The sequence below is a fragment of the Heptranchias perlo genome, chromosome 18 (assembly GCF_035084215.1).
Source record: "Heptranchias perlo isolate sHepPer1 chromosome 18, sHepPer1.hap1, whole genome shotgun sequence".
Lineage (NCBI taxonomy): Eukaryota > Metazoa > Chordata > Chondrichthyes > Hexanchiformes > Hexanchidae > Heptranchias > Heptranchias perlo.
The window spans coordinates 59,437,459-59,464,079 of record NC_090342.1 but is presented as its reverse complement, the minus strand read 5'-3'; the positions used below and the strand labels follow the sequence as shown (position 1 = coordinate 59,464,079).

The 26,621-nt window shown below is 54.9% G+C and overlaps 1 protein-coding gene across 2 annotated transcripts in view; it reads right to left on the bottom strand.

The window, feature by feature from the left end:
- Positions 1–382: 382 nt before the first annotated feature.
- Positions 383–26,621, bottom strand: part of LOC137334896 (F-actin-monooxygenase MICAL3-like) — a 354,266-nt gene continuing 328,027 nt past the window's right edge. For both annotated transcript variants that reach the window (XM_067999976.1, XM_067999977.1), the window contains 3 exons: positions 6,745–6,844; positions 4,679–4,752; positions 383–1,740 (listed from right to left, as the gene is read on the bottom strand). In XM_067999976.1, coding sequence (XP_067856077.1) covers positions 1,556–1,740; positions 4,679–4,752; positions 6,745–6,844 — 359 coding nt within the window. In that variant the 3' untranslated portion in view covers positions 383–1,555. The remainder of the gene's footprint in view (positions 1,741–4,678; positions 4,753–6,744; positions 6,845–26,621) is intronic.

The window sequence follows — 26,621 nt, the reverse complement described above, 5'->3', positions numbered from 1 at the left end:
TGCCACTCACAATCATGCTTTGTCAAACTCCTTTCACCCTGTTACAGTTGAAGCAGCTTTCTGAGTCTATCACACTCAGCTCACCTCATAAAATAAAAGTGACTTTGCGCCTACAGTGACAGTGGACCGACGGACAGCGTGTGTTCACCGGACCGACGGACAGCGTGTGTTCACCGGACCGACGGACAGCGTGTGTTCACCGGACCGACGGACAGCGTGTGTTCACCGGACCGACGGACAGCGTGTGTTCACCGGACCGACGGACAGCGTGTGTTCACCGGACCGACGGAGAGCGTGTGTTCACCGGACCGACGGACATCGTGTGTTCACCGGACCGACGGACAGCGTGTGTTCACCGGACCGACGGACAGCGTGTGTTCACCGGACCGACGGAGAGCGTGTGTTCACCGGACCGACGGACAGCGTGTTTTCACCGGACCGTGCGGACAGCGTGTGTTCACCGGACCGACGGACAGCGTGTGTTCACCGGACCGACGGACAGCGTGTTTTCACCGGACCGTGCGGACAGCGTGTGTTCACCGGACCGTGCGGACAGCGTGTGTTCACCGGACCGACGGACAGCGTGTGTTCACCGGACCGACGGACAGCGTGTGTTCACCGGACCGACGGACAGCGTGTGTTCACCGGACCGACGGACAGCGTGTGTTCACCGGACCGTGCGGACAGCGTGTGTTCACCGGACCGACGGACAGCGTGTGTTCACCGGACCGTGCGGACAGCGTGTGTTCACCGGACCGACGGACTGACGGACAGCGTGTGTTCACCGGACCGACGGACAGTGTGTGTTCACCGGACCGACGGACAGTGTGTGTTCACCAGGCCGTGCTCTGAGATCAGTGACAGGAAGCTTTAAATGGCCTTGGCAATATCCTCGGGCCTGCTTCTAGTTAGCAGCCTGTACCACCGGACTGAACAACATGAGAGGGAACAGGAGGAAGATCACACTGCCATTTCAAACATCGGATAGCAAAATATCTAGTTTGGATTCGCATAATGGAAGCATTGTTGGACTGAAAGAGATCTGTGCTGACTGGAGAACCCACTTTCTGCCTCATACTCTCCAATTCTGCGATCCCAGCACAACTTCACAACTTGGACTCCCCTCAGCCCTTTAACCAGCAGCCAACCGACCGCAGCTCCTCGAGCAGCGGGTCGATCGGGTAGTGGGCAGCCTGCTCTCTCGAGGCTTTGGCGGGGACTCGCCTGTGGCCTGTGGTTCGTGGCCTGTGGCTTGCCCTCCAGCTGACCCAGGTTCTATGCTGCTGTTACTGACCAGAGCATTCTAAATCTGGTGAGGGTCTGCTGGCCTGGGGTCGGGTGGGGTCACACATGCAGTTGACACATGGGCACACGGCAGAACAGAAACTATGCCTCAATTCTCGCTGGTCGAGCACTTCCTGAGGAAGAGGGCAGCGGGAGTCCATTACACCAGGCGTTGGTGAGGCAGACCCTTGCCCCTCCCATTCTGGCTGCTCTTGGTGTTGAGGCCGTCCCCAGGGGTCCTGTGTCCGGCTGTAGCTGTGGGCGGGCTGCTTTATGACCAGTTCAAGTTGTAGCTCTTGCTCAGCATCACGGCCTCCAGGTCCTTGTCCTCCTCCTTCTCCCGCAGTCGCTGCTCCTCCAGCAGGGCAACCAGTGCATCGCGCTGCTCCACCACCTCCAACATCTCGTTCAGGATCCGCTTCTCATCCGACAGCTCCTCACTGCTCTTCAGATTGTCTGCGCAACAAACAAACAGCAGCCAGTGAGAGCACGAGCCAGCTTACAGTCCGAACAATTACTGGCACAGATCGGGAAACCCCGGGAACGGGGGGGCTGGAACACCCCGGGAACGGGGGGCTGGAACACCCCGGGAACGGGGGGCTGGGACTCCCCGGGAACGGGGGGCTGGGACTCCCCGGGAACGGGGGGCTGGGACACCCCGGGAACGGGGGGCTGGAACTCCCCGGGAACGGGGGGCTGGGACACCCCGGGAACGGGGGGCTGGGACACCCCGGGAACAGGGGGCTGGGACTCCCCGGGAACAGGGGGCTGGGACACCCCGGGAACAGGGGGCTGGAACTCCCCGGGAACAGTGGGCTGGGACTCCCCGGGAACGGGGGGCTGGGACTCCCCGGGAACGGGGGGCTGGGACTCCCCGGGAACGGGGGGCTGGGACTCCCCGGGAACGGGGGGCTGGGACTCCCCCCGAACAGGGGGCTGGGACTCCCCCCGAACAGGGGGCTGGGACTCCCCCCGAACAGGGGGCTGGGACTCCCCCCGAACAGGGGGCTGGGACTCCCGGGGAACAGGGGGCTGGGACTCCCCCCGAACAGGGGGCTGGGATTCCCCCCGAACGGGGGGCTGGGATTCCCCGGGAACGGGGGGCTGGGACTCCCCGGGAACGGGGGGCTGGGACTCCCCGGGAACGGGGGGCTGGGATTCCCCGGGAACGGGGGGCTGGGACTCCCCGGGAACAGGGGGCTGGAACTCCCCGGGAACAGTGGGCTGGGACTCCCCGGGAACGGGGGGCTGGGACACCCCGGGAACGGGGGGCTGGGACTCCCGGGGAACGGGGGGCTGGGACTCCCGGGGAACGGGGGGCTGGGACACCCCGGGAACGGGGGGCTGGGACTCCCCGGGAACGGGGGGCTGGGACTCCCCGGGAACGGGGGGCTGGGACTCCCCCCGAACAGGGGGCTGGGACTCCCGGGGAACAGGGGGCTGGGATTCCCCCTGAACAGGGGGCTGGATAAACTGAGTCTGAATGTGGTAACAGTATGACTGCTGGAGAATGGCGATGAGGACTGCAATGGACTCCATTTACTCACTGCTAACACAGGCTGATTACAGGGGACGTGGCGTAGAGTAAGACAGGCTTGCACAGGGCTGGCTCCACACACTTACTGGGTAATGGTGGGGTGCCTTAGAGAAGGGAAATGAGGGAGGGAAAAGAAGAAAATGGTAAGGGAGAATGGTGAGTGGGAACGGAGAACAAGAGCAGTTCATCAGCAGGTAGTTGCAGGGCTTGAAATGCTTGATGGCAGCTGGTGTGCTGGGGACTCTCCCTGCTCACAACCCTACACAAGGAGAGTGTGAATACGTGGGGATGCGATGGGTAAGCACACATGGCCTTGGTGGGCTGAGGAACCTGTGTGTTCCTTGCTCAGCTCGCAGGAAATGGTTGTTGAGCAGCCTGGGATGAAGCAATAAGGATAGAGCACAGGAGTAGTTTGAGGAGCCGATGAGTGGGTGAGAGAATATGCAGCAGTCCCGAGAGGTGGAGGTGGCATTTGTCACCAAGTTGGTACTCATGGAGTGGAAAGGAAAGGAAAGGAATTGCATTTATATAGCACCTTTCACAGCCTCACAACATCCCAAACACTTTACAGCCAACTAAGTACTTCTGAAGTGTAGTCACCGTTGTAATGTTGGAAACGTGGCAGCCAATTTTGCACAGCAAGATCCCACAAACAGCAATGAGATAATGACCAGATAATCTGTTTTAGTGATGGTGGTCAAGGGATAAATATTGGTCAGGACACCGGGAGAACTCCCCTGCTCTTCGAACAGTGCCATGGATATGCAATGTCCAGATAGTCCTTCCCTTTGAGTGGGAGCTGCCTTGAAATTCTGTCTCAGTCTGGAAAACTTCCTGGGCATTTTCTCCTTGGCAGAGAATGCACTGACTCTGTTGGCCACCTCCAGCCATGTTTGCTGGAAGATTTGCCTCACTTCCCTCTGCATGATCTCCTTTGGTAGGGACTCCAGTTTCTCCCCGGTGTTGCTACTAACCTTCACTCTGCCAACTTCAGCATTCCTGAAAATAGTCGCTGCCTCCCTTTAAGCGCCGCTGCACTCCGGACTCTGCACCACCTCCACCCCCACCACCCCCACCACCTCGTGCTCCCAGTGAGTCCGGACTCTGCACCACCTCCACCCCCACCACCCCCACCACCTCGTGCTCCCAGTGAGTCCGGACTCTGCACCACCTCCACCCCCACCACCCCCACCACCTCGTGCTCCCAGTGAGTCCGGACTCTGCACCCCCACCACCCCCACCACCTCGTGCTCCCAGTGAGTCCGGACTCTGCACCCCCACCACCCCCACGACCTCGTGCTCCCAGTGAGTCCGGACTCTGCACCCCCACCACCTCGTGCTCCCAGTGAGTCCGGACTCTGCACCACCTCCACCCCCACCACCCCCACCACCTCGTGCTCCCAGTGAGTCCGGACTCTGCACCACCTCCACCCCCACCACCCCCACCACCTCGTGCTCCCTGTGAGTCCGGACTCTAGCAGAGATGGTCAGTGTGAGTGTGCACCCATGGGCTGTGTTTGGGCTCCCCTATGGATCAGCCCTTACACCAGCGGGCGTAGTCTCATCAGGAGACCTGGACACACACCACTCTGCTGCATAATCCAGGCTGGTGAGATGTTAACTGCCTCTTTATAAATTGTAGGCAGCACCCCTGCACTTAGGGTCGGTCTCTCCTCCCCTTCCGGCTTTGCTCTATCCTATTTGGGGCTTCTCCTGCCTAATGTGTCCCCATTGAACCGCTAACCTGCCTCGTCCCTCTGCCCAGGGACATGCTGTGTGTTGGCAACTCTTCCTTCTAATCTGGCTCATGAAAGACAAGCACAGAATGGGTACCGAGTGGCCGTGGGAGCCACCTACCTTCAATGGCCATGCGTTCCCGCAGCTCCTGCTGTAACCTGCTCTGCCGATCTTCCAGCTCCAGCTCACGGGCACTGCACAAATAAAAAAACATCGCTCGTCACATTGCATCGGTCTGGAGACTCTTACTGGGCTAGAAAACCAGCACAAGCCCAGAACATTGAACCAGATAACATACCCAAGACAGACAAACCCAGTACTGAGGATGGTACTATTCAAAGAGTAGGGGAGTTCTCCCTGGTGTCTTGGGGCTAATATTTATCCCTCAATCAACATTGCTAAAACCAGATTATCTTGGTCACTCTCACTTTGCTGCTGTGAGCAAATTGACTGCCGTGTTCCCTACATTACAACACTTCAAAAATCCTTCATTGGCTGTAAAGCACTTTGTAAAGTCCTGAGGTTGTGAAAGGCACGATACAAATGTAAGTTCATTCTTGTTTTTAATTGTAGTACCCCGGCTGTGATCCGCCAACCCAGCTCAGACCAAGTGCGGAACCTGGGACTCTTTGACCAGTGTCAATTGCCACCACCGCCCTGTTCCTCAATGGCTCTGTACCAGCTCCTGCACAACCCACCTCGAACAATTTACAGTCCAGTAACTGTAGCCTTGTCCTGTACATCGAATGGGCTGCTGAGACTCACACTTTGGACTCACACATAGATGGGCCATTTAGACATGGAATGGGGGAAGGTTGGGTGATGTGGGGAGCAGAGGGATTTGGGGGTTCAGATATTAAAAGCAGCACCTCAAGTGGATAAGGCCGTAAAAAAGCGAGTTTTTTCTTACAAGTGCAGAAATCATTAAAAGCTTGTGGACAGGTAGAAAAATAATTAAAAAGGCGAATGGAATACTAGCCTTATCGCAAGAGGGCTGGAATACAAAGGGGTGTTCGAGTTTATATAAAGCTCTGGTTGGACCCCATCTGGAGACTGCGTCCAGTTCTGGGCTCCACACCTCAGGAAGGATATACTGGCCTTGGAGGGGGTGCAGCGCAGATTCACCAGAATGATACCGGGACTAAAAGGGACAGGTTACACAGACTAGGCTTGTATTTCCTTAAATATAGAAGATTAAGGGGTGATCTAATTGAGGTGTTTAAGATGATTAAAGGATTTGATAGGGTCGATAGAGAGAAACTATTTCCTCTGGTGGGGGAGCCCAGAACAAGGGGGCACGACCTTAAAATTAGAGCAAGGCCGTTCAGGGGTGATGTGAGGAAGCATTTCTTCACACAAAGGGGAGTGGAAATCTGGAACTCTCTTCCCCCAGAAAGGCTGTGGATGCTGGGGATCAATTGAAAATTTCAAAACTGAGATTGATTGACTTTTGTTAGGCAGGGGTATTAAGAGATACGGAACCAAGGCAGGTAAATGGAGTTAAATACAGGTCAGCCATGATCTAATTGAATGGCAGAACAGTATTGAAGGGCTGAATGGCCTCCTCCTGTTCATATATTCCTAATGGTATATTGGGTTTTAAGGCAAGAGGTATAGAATATAAAAGTTGTGATGTAATGGTGAATCTATATAAAACCTGAGTAAGAGCACAGTTCCAATGCTGTGTGTAGTTTTGGGCTCCACGATAGGAGGGATATTGAGGCAATAGAGAGGGTACAGCACAGATCACAGATTCACGAGGATGCTGCCAGATCTGAGGAAATACAAATACAAATGGCAGGAGCATGTTTTTTGTACAACTGTGAGAACCTTTCACAAGCAACACAGAGGACGGCCTGTCTCCCTCCCAAGCTCCTGCTGGGCAGGGGTCTCCAATATCCAACTGACCTGGATACTGGAAGGTTGGCTGGGGTAAGAGGACCATCTCTGACAGCAAAAGTCCCTGATGAAAGAGAAGTGGGAAAACTAGACCTCATTGAGTAGGTTCGGGCCGAATTTGGGAAGGGAGTGCGTTCATAGAATTACATAGAATGTACAGCACAGAAACAGGCCATTTGGCCCAACTGGACTATGCCAGTGTTTATGCTCCACACGAGCCATTCAGGCAAGAGGGAAAGAATTTAATTCTGTTTTAGGAAAATTGAGACAGCATTGTCGCTACTCACAAGATCATCAGTTCCGACTCGTAGCGCACCAGGCTGTTCTTCTCCTGCACCAGTCGAAACCATTCCTGCATCAGCCGAGGGTCGTCTTTCTTTCCCATTCCTGTGGGGAAGCACACTCCGAATCAGGGACCACAACAAACAGTGCCACGTACCAAGTGGGGGGGATTTGCCAGCGGTGGGGGAGGCAATGTGCAATTTCAATCCGTTACACACCAGCACAATCCTCTGCCACACAACGTCCCGTACCTACAAACACACACGCACGTGGCCGTGGGGGATCTCCCCAACACGGCACTCCCCACTCCCTCCAAACAGTGAGACATTCAACTTACCCAGTGCGAGGTCATCACTCACTGGGGCCATCAGACTGGCTGCAGAGTGTTCAGCAATCAATCCCAGAATAGCGTCGAAATCAGCTTGGGACAACCAACAGCAATCCCCCGAACCCCTCGATTAGATCCCAGTCTGTAACTCATTCCAGAGTATCTGTTATTCTATATATAAACCCCTGAACCCCTGGATTAGATCCCAGCCTGTAACTCACTCCTGGTATCTGTTATTCTATATATAAACCCCCCCCCGAACCCCACGATTAGATTCCAGTCTGTAACTCACTCCCGGGTATCTGTTATTCCATATATAAACCCCCCCCGAACCCCACGATTAGATTCCAGCCTGTAACTCACTCCCGGGTATCTGTTATTCTATATATAAACCACCCGAACCCCTCGATTAGATTCCAGCCTGTAACTCGCTCCCGGGTATCTTTTTCTTTATTCGTTCATGGGATGTGGGCATTGCTGGCGAGGCCGGCATTTATTGCCCATGTGTTACTCTATATATGAACCACACACACACACACACTCACACACTCACTGTCAGACACAGACACACACACACTCAGACACCGATGCACCCACACTCACATTCTCTTGCACATGCACACAAGCATTGTCAGATACAGACAGACACATTCACACACACTCTCATGCATGCACGCACACTCAGATATGGACACACAAACACACTCTCAAAAACAGACACACACACTCTCAGACACAGACACACACACTCTCAGACACAGACACACACACTCTCAGGCGCAGACACACACACTCTCAGGCGCAGACACGCACTCTCAGACACAGACACACACACTCTCAGACACAGACACACACACTCTCAGGCGCAGACACGCACTCTCAGACACAGACACACACACTCTCAGACACAGACACACACGCTCTCAGACACAGGCGCATGCTCTCAGATACAGACACGCGCTCTCTCAGGCAGAGACACACACGCTCTCAGACAGAGACGTGCGCTCTCAGACAGAGACGTGCGCTCTCAGACAGAGACGTGCGCTCGCAGACAGAGACGTGCGCTCGCAGACAGAGACGCACACACTCTCAGACACAGACACACACACCCTCAGGCACAGACACACACACTCTCAGGCACAGACACACACAGTCTCAGGCACAGACACACACAGTCTCAGGCACAGACACACACAGTCTCAGGCACAGACGCACGCACTCTCAGACACAGACGCACGCACTCTCAGACACAGACACACGCACTCTCAGACACAGAGACACACGCACTCTCAGACACAGAGACACACGCACTCTCAGACACAGACGCACGCACTCTCAGACACAGACAAACGCACTCTCAGACACAGACACACGCACTCTCAGACACAGACACACGCACTCTCAGACACAGAGACACACACACTCTCAGACACAGAGACACACGCACTCTCAGACACAGACACACGCACTCTCAGACACAGACACACGCACTCTCAGACACAGAGACACGCACTCTCAGACACAGAGACACACACACTCTCAGACACAGAGACACACACTCTCAGACACAGAGACACACGCACTCTCAGACACAGAGACACACGCACTCTCAGACACAGACGCACGCACTCTCAGACACACGCACTCTCAGACACAGACACACGCACACTCAGACACAGACACACACACTCTCAGACACAGAGACACACGCACACTCAGACACAGAGACACACGCACTCTCAGACACAGAGACACACGCACTCTCAGACACAGAGACACACGCACTCTCAGACACAGAGACACACGCACTCTCAGACACAGAGACACACGCACTCTCAGACACAGACACACGCACTCTCAGACACAGACACACGCACTCTCAGACACAGACACACGCACTCTCAGACACAGAGACACACACACTCTCAGACACAGAGACACACACACTCTCAGACACAGAGACACACGCGCTCTCAGACACAGAGACCCACACGCTCTCAGACAGAGACGTGCGCTCTCAGACAGAGACGTGCGCTCTCAGACAGAGACGTGCGCTCTCAGACAGAGACGTGCGCTCGCAGACAGAGACGTGCGCTCGCAGACAGAGACGCACACGCTCTCAGACACAGACACACACACTCTCAGGCACAGACACACACACTCTCAGGCACAGACACACACAGTCTCAGGCACAGACACACACAGTCTCAGGCACAGACACACACAGTCTCAGGCACAGACGCACACACTCTCAGACACAGACGCACGCACTCTCAGACACAGACACACGCACTCTCAGACACAGAGGCACACGCACTCTCAGACACAGACACACGCACTCTCAGACACAGACACACGCACTCTCAGACACAGACACACGCACTCTCAGACACAGACACACGCACTCTCAGACACAGACACACGCACTCTCAGACACAGAGACACACACACTCTCAGACACAGAGACACACACACTCTCAGACACAGAGACACACGCGCTCTCAGACACAGAGACACACACGCTCTCAGACAGAGACGTGCGCTCTCAGACAGAGACGTGCGCTCTCAGACAGAGACGTGCGCTCTCAGACAGAGACGTGCGCTCGCAGACAGAGACGTGCGCTCGCAGACAGAGACGCACACGCTCTCAGACACAGACACACACACTCTCAGGCACAGACACACACACTCTCAGGCACAGACACACACAGTCTCAGGCACAGACACACACAGTCTCAGGCACAGACACACACAGTCTCAGGCACAGACGCACACACTCTCAGACACAGACGCACGCACTCTCAGACACAGACACACGCACTCTCAGACACAGAGGCACACGCACTCTCAGACACAGACACACGCACTCTCAGACACAGACACACGCACTCTCAGACACAGAGACACACGCACTCTCAGACACAGACACACGCACTCTCAGACACAGAGACACACGCACTCTCAGACACAGACACACGCACTCTCAGACACAGAGACACGCACTCTCAGACACAGAGACACACGCACTCTCAGACACAGAGACACAAGCACTCTCAGACACAGAGACACACACACTCTCAGACAGAGACACACACACTCTCAGACACAGACACACGCACTCTCAGACACAGACACACGCACTCTCAGACACAGACACACGCACTCTCAGACACAGAGACACGCACTCTCAGACACAGAGACACACACACTCTCAGACACAGACACACACACTCTCAGGCACAGACACACACACTCTCAGGCACAGACACACACACTCTCAGGCACAGACACACACAGTCTCAGGCACAGACACACACAGTCTCAGGCACAGACACACACAGTCTCAGGCACAGACGCACGCAATCTCAGACACAGACGCACGCACTCTCAGACACAGACACACGCACACTCAGACACAGACACACGCACTCTCAGACACAGAGACACACGCACTCTCAGACACAGAGACACACGCACTCTCAGACACAGAGACACACGCACTCTCAGACACAGACACACGCACTCTCAGACACAGAGACACACACACTCTCAGACACAGAGACACACGCACTCTCAGACACAGACACACACACTCTCAGACACAGAGACACACACTCTCAGACATAGACACACGCACTCTCAGACACAGACACACAGGCTCTCAGACACAGGCGCATGCTCTCAGACACAGACACACACACTCTCAGACACAGACACACACACTCTCAGGCGCAGACACACACACTCTCAGACACAGACACACAGGCTCTCAGACACAGGCGCATGCTCTCAGACACAGACACACACACTCTCAGACACAGACACACACACTCTCAGGCGCAGACACACCCACTCTCAGACACAAACGCACACGCTCTCAGACACAGGCGCATGCTCTCAGATACAGACACGCGCTCTCTCAGGCAGAGACACACACGCTCTCAGACAGAGACGTGCGCTCTCAGACAGAGACGTGCGCTCTCAGACAGAGACGTGCGCTCGCAGACAGAGACACGCACTCTCAGACACAGACACACGCACTCTCAGACACAGACGCACGCACTCTCAGACACAGACACACACGCTCTCAGACACAGACACACGCAATCTCAGACACAGACACACACTCTCAGGCACAGACACACACTCTCAGGCACAGACACACACACTCTCAGACAGAGACACACACTCTCAGGCGCAGACACACACACTCTCAGACACAGACACACACTCTCAGACACAGACGCACGCACTCTCAGGCGCAGACACACACACTCTCAGACACAGAAACACACACACACTCTCAGACACAGAAACACGCACTCTCAGGCACAGACACACACAGTCTCAGGCACAGACACACACAGTCTCAGGCACAGACACACACAGTCTCAGGCACAGACGCACGCACTCTCAGACACAGACGCACGCACTCACAGACACAGAGACACACGCACTCTCAGACACAGACGCACGCACTCTCAGACACAGACGCACGCACTCTCAGACACAGACGCACGCACTCTCAGACACAGAGACACGCACTCTCAGACACAGAGACACACGCACTCTCAGACACAGAGACACACGCACTCTCAGACACAGAGACACACGCACTCTCAGACACAGACGCACGCACTCTCAGACACAGACACACGCACTCTCAGACACAGACACACGCACTCTCAGACACAGACACACGCACACTCAGACACAGACACACACACTCTCAGACACAGAGACACACGCACTCTCAGACACAGAGACACACGCACTCTCAGACACAGACACACGCACTCTCAGACACAGACACACGCACTCTCAGACACAGAGACACACACACTCTCAGACACAGACACACGCACTCTCAGACACAGACACACGCACTCTCAGATACAGACACACACTCTCAGACACAGGCGCATGCTCTCAGACACAGGCGCATGCTCTCAGGCACAGACACACACACTCTCAGGCGCAGACACACACACTCTCAGACACAGACACACAGGCTCTCAGACACAGGCGCATGCTCTCAGACACAGACACACACACTCTCAGACACAGACACACACACTCTCAGGCGCAGACACACGCACTCTCAGACACAAACGCACACGCTCTCAGACACAGGCGCATGCTCTCAGATACAGACACGCGCTCTCTCAGGCAGAGACACACACGCTCTCAGACAGAGACGTGCGCTCTCAGACAGAGACGTGCGCTCTCAGACAGAGACGTTCGCTCTCAGACAGAGACGTGCGCTCGCAGACAGAGACGTGCGCTCTCAGACAGAGACGTGCGCTCGCAGACAGAGACGTGCGCTCTCAGACAGAGACGCACACACTCTCAGACACAGACACACACACTCTCAGGCACAGACACACACAGTCTCAGGCACAGACACACACAGTCTCAGGCACAGACACACACAGTCTCAGGCACAGACGCACGCACTCTCAGACACAGACGCACGCACTCTCAGACACAGACGCACGCACTCTCAGACACAGACGCACGCACTCTCAGACATAGACACACGCACTCTCAGACACAGACACACGCACTCTCAGACACAGAGACACACACACTCTCAGACACAGAGACACACGCACTCTCAGACACAGAGACACACGCACTCTCAGACACAGACACACGCACTCTCAGACACAGACACACGCACTCTCAGACACAGACACACGCACTCTCAGACACAGAGACACACGCACTCTCAGACACAGACACACGCACTCTCAGACACAGAGACACACGCACTCTCAGACACAGAGACACAAGCACTCTCAGACACAGAGACACACACACTCTCAGACAGAGACACACACACTCTCAGACACAGACACACGCACTCTCAGACACAGACACACGCACTCTCAGACACAGACACACGCACTCTCAGACACAGAGACACACGCACTCTCAGACACAGACACACACACTCTCAGGCACAGACACACACACTCTCAGGCACAGACACACACACTCTCAGGCACAGACACACACAGTCTCAGGCACAGACACACACAGTCTCAGGCACAGACACACACAGTCTCAGGCACAGACGCACGCACGCTCAGACACAGACGCACGCACTCTCAGACACAGACACACGTACACTCAGACACAGACACACACCCTCTCAGACACAGAGACACACGCACTCTCAGACACAGAGACACACGCACTCTCAGACACAGACACACGCACTCTCAGACACAGACACACGCACTCTCAGACACAGAGACACACACACTCTCAGACACAGACACACGCACACTCAGACACAGACACACACACTCTCAGACACAGACACACGCACTCTCAGACACAGAGACACACACACTCTCAGACACAGGGACACACACTCTCAGACATAGATACACGCACTCTCAGACACAGACACACAGGCTCTCAGACACAGGCGCATGCTCTCAGACACAGACACACACACTCTCAGACACAGACACACACACTCTCAGGCGCAGACACACACACTCTCAGACACAGACACACAGGCTCTCAGACACAGGCGCATGCTCTCAGACACAGACACACACACTCTCAGACACAGACACACACACTCTCAGGCGCAGACACACGCACTCTCAGACACAAACGCACACGCTCTCAGACACAGGCGCATGCTCTCAGATACAGACACGCGCTCTCTCAGGCAGAGACACACACGCTCTCAGACAGAGACGTGCGCTCTCAGACAGAGACGTGCGCTCTCAGACAGAGACGTGCGCTCGCAGACAGAGACGTGCGCTCTCAGACAGAGACGTGCGCTCTCAGACAGAGACGCACACACTCTCAGACACAGACACACACACTCTCAGGCACAGACACACACACTCTCAGGCACAGACACACACAGTCTCAGGCACAGACACACACAGTCTCAGGCACAGACACACACAGTCTCAGGCACAGACGCACGCACTCTCAGACACAGACGCACGCAATCTCAGACACAGAGACTCAAGCACTCTCAGACACAGAGACACACGCACTCTCAGACACAGAGACACACGCACTCTCAGACACAGACGCACGCACTCTCAGACACAGACACACGCACTCTCAGACACAGACACACGCACTCTCAGACACAGACACACGCACTCTCAGACACAGAGACACACACACTCTCAGACACAGAGACACACGCACTCTCAGACACAGAGACACACGCACTCTCAGACACAGACACACGCACTCTCAGACACAGACACACGCACTCTCAGACTCAGAGACACACGCACTCTCAGACACAGACACACGCACTCTCAGACACAGAGACACACGCACTCTCAGACACAGAGACACAAGCACTCTCAGACACAGAGACACAAGCACTCTCAGACACAGAGACACACACACTCTCAGACAGAGACACACACACTCTCAGACACAGACACACGCACTCTCAGACACAGACACACGCACTCTCAGACACAGACACACGCACTCTCAGACACAGAGACACGCACTCTCAGACACAGAGACACACACACTCTCAGACACAGAGACACACGCACTCTCAGACACAGAGACACACGCACTCTCAGACACAGACGCACGCACTCTCAGACACAGACACACGCACACTCAGACACAGACACACACACTCTCAGACACAGAGACACACGCACTCTCAGACACAGAGACACACGCACTCTCAGACACAGAGACACACGCACTCTCAGACACAGAGACACACGCACTCTCAGACACAGAGACACACACACTCTCAGACACAGAGACACACACGCTCTCAGACAGAGACGTGCGCTCTCAGACAGAGACGTGCGCTCTCAGACAGAGACGTGCGTTCGCAGACAGAGACGTGCGCTCGCAGACAGAGACGCACACACTCTCAGACACAGACGCACACACTCTCAGGCACAGGCACACGCACTCTCAGGCACAGACGCACGCACTCTCAGGCACAGACACACGCACTCTCAGACACAGAGACACACGCACTCTCAGACACAGAGACACACGCGCTCTCAGACACAGACACACGCACTCTCAGACACAGACACACGCACTCTCAGACACAGAGACACACGCACTCTCAGACACAGAGACACACGCACTCTCAGACACAGAGACACACGCACTCTCAGACACAGACACACGCACTCTCAGACACAGACACACGCACTCTCAGACACAGACACACGCACTCTCAGACACAGACACACGCACTCTCAGGCACAGAGACACACGCACTCTCAGACACAGAGACACACGCACTCTCAGACACAGAGACACACGCACTCTCAGACAGAGACACACGCACTCTCAGACACAGACGCACGCACTCTCAGACACAGACGCCCGCACTCTCAGACACAGACACACGCACACTCAGACACAGACACACGCACTCTCAGACACAGAGACACACGCGCTCTCAGACACAGAGACACACGCACTCTCAGACACAGAGACACACGCACTCTCAGACACAGACACACGCACTCTCAGACACAGAGACACACACACTCTCAGACACAGAGACACACACACTCTCAGACACAGAGACACACGCACTCTCAGACACAGACACACGCACTCTCAGGCGCAGACACACACTCTCAGGCACAGACACACACGCTCTCAGACATAGACACACGCACTCTCAGACACAGACACACGCACTCTCAGGCACAGACACACACTCTCAGACACAGACACACACACTCTCAGGCGCAGACACACATACTCTCAGGCGCAGACACACACACTCTCAGGCGCAGACACACACACTCTCAGGCGCAGACACACGCACTCTCAGACACAGAGACACGCAATCTCAGGCACAGACACACGCACTCTCAGACACAGACACACGCACTCTCAGACACAGACACACGCACTCTCAGACACAGACACACGCACTCTCAGACACAGAGACACACGCACTCTCAGACACAGAGACAGATGTACTCTCAGACAGAGACGCACGCACTCTCAGACACAGACACACGCACTCTCAGACAGAGACACACACACTCTCAGACACAGACACACGCACTCTCAGACACAGACACACGCACTCTCAGACACAGAGACACGCACTCTCAGACACAGAGACACACACACTCTCAGACACAGAGACACACGCACTCTCAGACACAGAGACACACGCACTCTCAGACACAGACGCACGCACTCTCAGACACAGACACACGCACACTCAGACACAGACACACACACTCTCAGACACAGAGACACACGCACTCTCAGACAGAGACACACGCACTCTCAGACACAGACACACACGCACTCTCAGACACAGACACACGCACTCTCAGACACAGACACACGCACTCTCAGACACAGAGACACACACACTCTCAGACACAGAGACACACACGCTCTCAGACAGAGATGTGCGCTCTCAGACAGAGACGTGCGCTCTCAGACAGAGACGTGCGCTCTCAGACAGAGACGTGCGCTCGCAGACAGAGACGTGCGCTCGCAGACAGAGACGCACACACTCTCAGACACAGACGCACACACTCTCAGGCACAGACACACACACTCTCAGGCACAGACACACACACTCTCAGGCACAGACACACACAGTCTCAGGCACAGACGCACGCACTCTCAGACACAGACGCACGCACTCACAGACACAGAGACACACGCACTCTCAGACAGAGACACACGCACTCTCAGACACAGACACACACGCACTCTCAGACACAGACACACGCACTCTCAGACACAGACACACGCACTCTCAGACACAGAGACACACACACTCTCAGACACAGAGACACACACGCTCTCAGACAGAGATGTGCGCTCTCAGACAGAGACGTGCGCTCTCAGACAGAGACGTGCGCTCTCAGACAGAGACGTGCGCTCGCAGACAGAGACGTGCGCTCGCAGACAGAGACGCACACACTCTCAGACACAGACGCACACACTCTCAGGCACAGACACACACACTCTCAGGCACAGACACACACACTCTCAGGCACAGACACACACAGTCTCAGGCACAGACGCACGCACTCTCAGACACAGACACACGCACTCTCAGACACAGAGACACACACACTCTCAGACACAGAGACACACACACTCTCAGACACAGAGACACACGCACTCTCAGACACAGACACACGCACTCTCAGGCGCAGACACACACTCTCAGGCACAGACACACACGCTCTCAGACATAGACACACGCACTCTCAGACACAGACACACGCACTCTCAGGCACAGACACACACTCTCAGACACAGACACACACACTCTCAGGCGCAGACACACACACTCTCAGGCGCAGACACACACACTCTCAGGCGCAGACACACACACTCTCAGGCGCAGACACACGCACTCTCAGACACAGAGACACACAATCTCAGGCACAGACACACGCACTCTCAGACACAGACACACGCACTCTCAGACACAGACACACGCACTCTCAGACACAGACACACGCACTCTCAGACACAGAGACACACGCACTCTCAGACACAGAGACAGATGTACTCTCAGACAGAGACGCACGCACTCTCAGACACAGACACACGCACTCTCAGACAGAGACACACACACTCTCAGACACAGACACACGCACTCTCAGACACAGACACACGCACTCTCAGACACAGACACACGCACTCTCAGACACAGAGACACGCACTCTCAGACACAGAGACACACACACTCTCAGACACAGAGACACACGCACTCTCAGACACAGAGACACACGCACTCTCAGACACAGACGCACGCACTCTCAGACACAGACACACGCACACTCAGACACAGAGACACACGCACTCTCAGACAGAGACACACGCACTCTCAGACACAGACACACACGCACTCTCAGACACAGACACACGCACTCTCAGACACAGAGACACACGCACTCTCAGACACAGAGACACACACGCTCTCAGACAGAGATGTGCGCTCTCAGACAGAGACGTGCGCTCTCAGACAGAGACGTGCGCTCTCAGACAGAGACGTGCGCTCGCAGACAGAGACGTGCGCTCGCAGACAGAGACGCACACACTCTCAGACACAGACGCACACACTCTCAGGCACAGACACACACACTCTCAGGCACAGACACACACACTCTCAGGCACAGACACACACAGTCTCAGGCACAGACGCACGCACTCTCAGACACAGACGCACGCACTCACAGACACAGACGCACGCACTCACAGACACAGACGCACGCACTCTCAGGCACAGACGCACGCACTCTCAGACACAGACACACGCACTCTCAGACACAGAGACACACGCACTCTCAGACACAGAGACACACGCACTCTCAGACACAGAGACACACGCACTCTCAGACACAGACACACGCACTCTCAGACACAGACACACGCACTCTCAGACACAGAGACACGCACTCTCAGACACAGACGCACGCACTCTCAGACACAGACACACACTCTCAGGCACAGACACACACACTCTCAGACACAGACACACACGCTCTCAGACACAGACACACACTCTCAGGCACAGACACACACACTCTCAGACACAGACACACACTCTCTCAGACACAGACACACGCTCTCAGACACAGACACACGCAATCTCAGGCACAGACACACACGCTCTCAGACACAGACACACGCAATCTCAGACACAGACACACGCACTCTCAGGCGCAGACACACGCACTCTCAGGCGCAGACACACGCAATCTCAGGCACAGACACACGCAATCTCAGGCACAGACACACACGCTCTCAGACACAGACACACGCACTCTCAGACACAGACACACACTCTATCAGACACAGACACACGCTCTCAGACACAGACACACGCAATCTCAGACAGAGACATACGCACTCTCAGGCGCAGACACACGCTCTCAGACACAGACACACGCTCTCAGACACAGACACACGCAATCTCAGGCACAGACACACACGCTCTCAGACACAGACACACGCAATCTCAGACACAGACACACGCACTCTCAGGCGCAGACACACGCTCTCAGACACAGACACACGCAATCTCAGGCACAGACACACACGCTCTCAGGCACAGACACACGCACTCTCAGACACAGACACACGCGCTCTCGGGCACAGACACACGCACTCAGACACAGACACACACAATCTCAGACACAGACACAAATGGTCTCAGGCACAGACACACACGCTCTCAGACACAGACACACACAATCTCAGACACAGACACAAATGGTCTCAGGCACAGACACACACGCTCTCAGACACAGACACACACGCTCTCAGACACAGACACACACAATCTCAGACACAGACACAAATGGTCTCAGACACAGACACACACGCTCTCAGACACAGACACAAACGGTCTCAGGCACAGACACACACGCTCTCAGACACAGACACACAGGCTCTCAGACACAGACACACAGGCTCTCAGACACAGACACACGCACTCTCAGATACAGACACACACACTCTCAGACACAGACACACACTCTCAGGCACAGACACACGCACTCTCAGACACAGACACACACGCTCTCAGGCACAGACACAAACGGTCTCAGACACAGACACACACGCTCTCAGACACAGACACACACTCTCAGATACAGACACACACACTCTCAGACACAGACACACACTCTCAGGCACAGACACACAGGCTCTCAGACACAGACACACACACTCTCAGGCACAGACACAAACGGTCTCAGACACAGACACACACGCTCTCAGACACAGACACACGCACTCTCAGACACAGACACACGCGCTCTCGGGCACAGACACACGCACTCAGACACAGACACACACAATCTCAGACACAGACACAAATGGTCTCAGGCACAGACACACACGCTCTCAGACACAGACACACACAATCTCAGACACAGACACAAATGGTCTCAGGCACAGACACACACGCTCTCAGACACAGACACACACGCTCTCAGACACAGACACACACAATCTCAGACACAGACACAAATGGTCTCAGACACAGACACACACGCTCTCAGACACAGACACAAACGGTCTTAGGCACAGACACACACGCTCTCAGACACAGACACACAGGCTCTCAGACACAGACACACGCACTCTCAGATACAGACACACACACTCTCAGACACAGACACACACTCTCAGGCACAGACACACGCACTCTCAGACACAGACACACACGCTCTCAGGCACAGACACAAACGGTCTCAGACACAGACACACACGCTCTCAGACACAGACACACACTCTCAGATACAGACACACACACTCTCAGACACAGACACACAGGCTCTCAGACACAGACACACACACTCTCAGGCACAGACACAAACGGTCTCAGACACAGACACACACGCTCTCAGACACAGAAACACACTCTCAGACACAGACACACACACTCTCAGACACAGACACACACACTCTCAGGCACAGACACACACAGTCTCAGGCACAGACACACACAGTCTCAGGCACAGACACACACAGTCTCAGGCACAGACACACACAGTCTCAGGCACAGACACACACAGTCTCAGGCACAGACGCACGCACTCTCAGACACAGACGCACGCACTCTCAGACACAGACGCACGCACTCTCAGACACAGACGCACGCACTCTCAGACACAGACGCACGCACTCTCAGACACAGAGACACACGCAATCTCAGACACAGAGACACACGCACTCTCAGACACAGAGACACACGCACTCTCAGACACAGACGCACGCACTCTCAGACACAGACACACGCACTCTCAGACACAGACACATGCACTCTCAGACACAGACACACGCACTCTCACACACAGAGACACTCGCACTCTCAGACACAGAGACACACGCACTCTCAGACACAGAGACACACGCACTCTCAGACACAGACACACGCACTCTCAGACACAGAGACACACGCACTCTCAGGCACAGACACACGCACTCTCAGACACAGAGACACACGCACTCTCAGACACAGAGACACACGCACTCTCAGACACAGAGACACACGCACTCTCAGACACAGACGCACGCACTCTCAGACACAGAGACACACACACTCTCAGACACAGAGACACACGCACTCTCAGACACAGAGACACACGCACTCTCAGACACAGACGCTCGCACTCTCAGACACAGACACACGCACACTCAGACACAGACACACACACTCTCAGACACAGAGACACACACACTCTCAGACACAGAGACACACACACTCTCAGACACAGAGACACACGCACTCTCAGACACAGAGACACACGCACTCTCAGACACAGACACACGCACTCTCAGACACAGACACACACACTCCCAGACACAGAGACACACACACTCTCAGACGCAGAGACACACACTCTCAGACACAGAGACACACGCACTCTCAGACACAGAGACACACGCACTCTCAGACACAGACGCACGCACTCTCAGACACAGACACACGCACTCTCAGACACAGACACATGCACTCTCAGACACAGACACACGCACTCTCACACACAGAGACACTCGCACTCTCAGACACAGAGACACACGCACTCTCAGACACAGAGACACACGCACTCTCAGACACAGACACACGCACTCTCAGACACAGACACACGCACTCTCAGACACAGAGACACACGCACTCTCAGGCACAGACACACGCACTCTCAGACACAGAGACACACGCACTCTCAGACACAGAGACACACGCACTCTCAGACACAGAGACACACGCACTCTCAGACACAGACGCACGCACTCTCAGACACAGAGACACACACACTCTCAGACACAGAGACACACGCACTCTCAGACACAGAGACACACGCACTCTCAGACACAGACGCTCGCACTCTCAGACACAGACACACGCACTCTCAGACACAGACACACGCACACTCAGACACAGACACACACACTCTCAGACACAGAGACACACACACTCTCAGACACAGAGACACACACTCTCAGACACAGAGACACACGCACTCTCAGACACAGAGACACACGCACTCTCGGACACAGAGACACACGCTCTCAGACACAGACACACGCAATCTCAGACACAGACACACGCAATCTCAGACACAGACACACACACTCTCAGGCGCAGACACACACTCTCAGGCACAGACACACGCTCTCAGACACAGACACACGCAATCTCAGGCACAGACACACGCTCTCAGACACAGACACACGCAATCTCAGGCACAGTCACACACGCTCTCAGACACAGACACACGCAATCTCAGGCACAGTCACACACGCTCTCAGACACAGACACACGCTCTCAGACACAGACACACGCAATCTCAGGCACAGACACACGCTCTCAGACACAGACACACGCAATCTCAGGCACAGTCACACACGCTCTCAGACACAGACACACCCAATCTCAGACACAGACACACACACTCTCAGGCGCAGACACACGCTCTCAGACACAGACACACGCACTCTCGGGCACAGACACACAGGCTCTCAGACACAGACACACGCACTCTCAGATACAGACACACACACTCTCAGACACAGACACACACTCTCAGGCACAGACACACGCACTCTCAGACACAGACACACACGCTCTCAGGCACAGACACAAACGGTCTCAGACACAGACACACACGCTCTCAGACACAGACACACACTCTCAGATACAGACACACACACTCTCAGACACAGACACACAGGCTCTCAGACACAGACACACACACTCTCAGGCACAGACACAAACGGTCTCAGACACAGACACACACGCTCTCAGACACAGAAACACACTCTCAGACACAGACACACACACTCTCAGACACAGACACACACACTCTCAGGCACAGACACACACAGTCTCAGGCACAGACACACACAGTCTCAGGCACAGACACACACAGTCTCAGGCACAGACACACACAGTCTCAGGCACAGACACACACAGTCTCAGGCACAGACGCACGCACTCTCAGACACAGACGCACGCACTCTCAGACACAGACGCACGCACTCTCAGACACAGACGCACGCACTCTCAGACACAGACGCACGCACTCTCAGACACAGAGACACACGCAATCTCAGACACAGAGACACACGCACTCTCAGACACAGAGACACACGCACTCTCAGACACAGACGCACGCACTCTCAGACACAGACACACGCACTCTCAGACACAGACACATGCACTCTCAGACACAGACACACGCACTCTCACACACAGAGACACTCGCACTCTCAGACACAGAGACACACGCACTCTCAGACACAGAGACACACGCACTCTCAGACACAGACACACGCACTCTCAGACACAGACACACGCACTCTCAGACACAGAGACACACGCACTCTCAGGCACAGACACACGCACTCTCAGACACAGAGACACACGCACTCTCAGACACAGAGACACACGCACTCTCAGACGCAGAGACACACGCACTCTCAGACACAGACGCACGCACTCTCAGACACAGAGACACACACACTCTCAGACACAGAGACACACGCACTCTCAGACACAGAGACACACGCACTCTCAGACACAGACGCTCGCACTCTCAGACACAGACACACGCACACTCAGACACAGACACACACACTCTCAGACACAGAGACACACACACTCTCAGACACAGAGACACACACACTCTCAGACACAGAGACACACGCACTCTCAGACACAGAGACACACGCACTCTCAGACACAGACACACGCACTCTCAGACACAGACACACACACTCCCAGACACAGAGACACACACACTCTCAGACGCAGAGACACACACTCTCAGACACAGAGACACACGCACTCTCAGACACAGAGACACACGCACTCTCAGACACAGACGCACGCACTCTCAGACACAGACACACGCACTCTCAGACACAGACACATGCACTCTCAGACACAGACACACGCACTCTCACACACAGAGACACTCGCACTCTCAGACACAGAGACACACGCACTCTCAGACACAGAGACACATGCACTCTCAGACACAGACACACGCACTCTCAGACACAGACACACGCACTCTCAGACACAGAGACACACGCACTCTCAGGCACAGACACACGCACTCTCAGACACAGAGACACACGCACTCTCAGACACAGAGACACACGCACTCTCAGACACAGAGACACACGCACTCTCAGACACAGACGCACGCACTCTCAGACACAGAGACACACACACTCTCAGACACAGAGACACACGCACTCTCAGACACAGAGACACACGCACTCTCAGACACAGACGCTCGCACTCTCAGACACAGACACACGCACTCTCAGACACAGACACACGCACACTCAGACACAGACACACACACTCTCAGACACAGAGACACACACACTCTCAGACACAGAGACACACACTCTCAGACACAGAGACACACGCACTCTCAGACACAGAGACACACGCACTCTCGGACACAGAGACACACGCTCTCAGACACAGACACACGCAATCTCAGACACAGACACACGCAATCTCAGACACAGACACACACACTCTCAGGCGCAGACACACACTCTCAGGCACAGACACACGCTCTCAGACACAGACACACGCAATCTCAGGCACAGACACACGCTCTCAGACACAGACACACGCAATCTCAGGCACAGTCACACACGCTCTCAGACACAGACACACGCAATCTCAGGCACAGTCACACACGCTCTCAGACACAGACACACGCTCTCAGACACAGACACACGCAATCTCAGGCACAGACACACGCTCTCAGACACAGACACACGCAATCTCAGGCACAGTCACACACGCTCTCAGACACAGACACACCCAATCTCAGACACAGACACACACACTCTCAGGCGCAGACACACGCTCTCAGACACAGACACACGCACTCTCGGGCACAGACACACGCACTCTCGGGCACAGACACACAGGCTCTCAGGCACAGACACACACTCTCAGACACAGACACACACACTCTCAGGCGCAGACACACACACTCTCAGGCACAGACACACACACTCTCAGACACAGACACACAGGCTCTCAGACACAGACACACACGCTCTCAGACACAGACACACACTCTCAGATACAGACACACACTCTCAGATACAGACACACGCTCTCAGGCACAGACACACGCTCTCAGATACAGACACACACACTCTCAGACACAGACACGCACTCTCAGACACAGACACACACAATCTCAGACACAGACACAAACTCTCAGGCACAGACACACAGGCTCTCAGACACAGACACACGCGCTCTCAGACACAGACACACACGCTCTCAGACACAGACACACACGCTCTCAGGCACAGACACACAGGCTCTCAGACACAGACACAAACGCTCTCAGACACAGACACACAGGCTCTCAGACACAGACACACACGCTCTCAGACACAGACACACACACTCTCAGACACAGACACACACTCTCAGGCACAGACACACACAATCTCAGACACAGACACACACAATCTCAGACACAGACACACGCTCTCAGACACAGACACACACTCTCAGGCACAGACACACACAATCTCAGACACAGACACACACAATCTCAGACACAGACACACACAATCTCAGACACAGACACACGCTCTCAGACACAGACACACGCACTCTCAGACACAGAGACACACGCACTCTCAGACACAGACGCACGCACTCTCAGACACAGACACACGCACTCTCAGACACAGACACATGCACTCTCAGACACAGACACACGCACTCTCACACACAGAGACACTCGCACTCTCAGACACAGAGACACACGCACTCTCAGACACAGAGACACACGCACTCTCAGACACAGAGACACACGCACTCTCAGACACAGAGACACACGCACTCTCAGACACAGAGACACACGCACTCTCAGACACAGACGCACGCACTCTCAGACACAGACGCACGCACTCTCAGACACAGACGCACGCACTCTCAGACACAGAGACACACACACTCTCAGACACAGAGACACACGCACTCTCAGACACAGAGACACACGCACTCTCAGACACAGACGCTCGCACTCTCAGACACAGACACACGCACTCTCAGACACAGACACACGCACACTCAGACACAGACACACACACTCTCAGACACAGAGACACACACACTCTCAGACACAGAGACACACGCACTCTCAGACACAGAGACACACGCACTCTCAGACACAGAGACACACGCACTCTCAGACACAGAGACACACGCTCTCAGACACAGACACACGCAATCTCAGACACAGAAACACGCAATCTCAGACACAGACACACACACTCTCAGGCGCAGACACACACTCTCAGGCACAGACACACGCTCTCAGACACAGACACACGCAATCTCAGGCACAGTCACACACGCTCTCAGACACAGACACACGCAATCTCAGACACAGACACACACACTCTCAGGCGCAGACACACGCTCTCAGACACAGACACACGCACTCTCGGGCACAGACACACGCACTCTCGGGCACAGACACACAGGCTCTCAGGCACAGA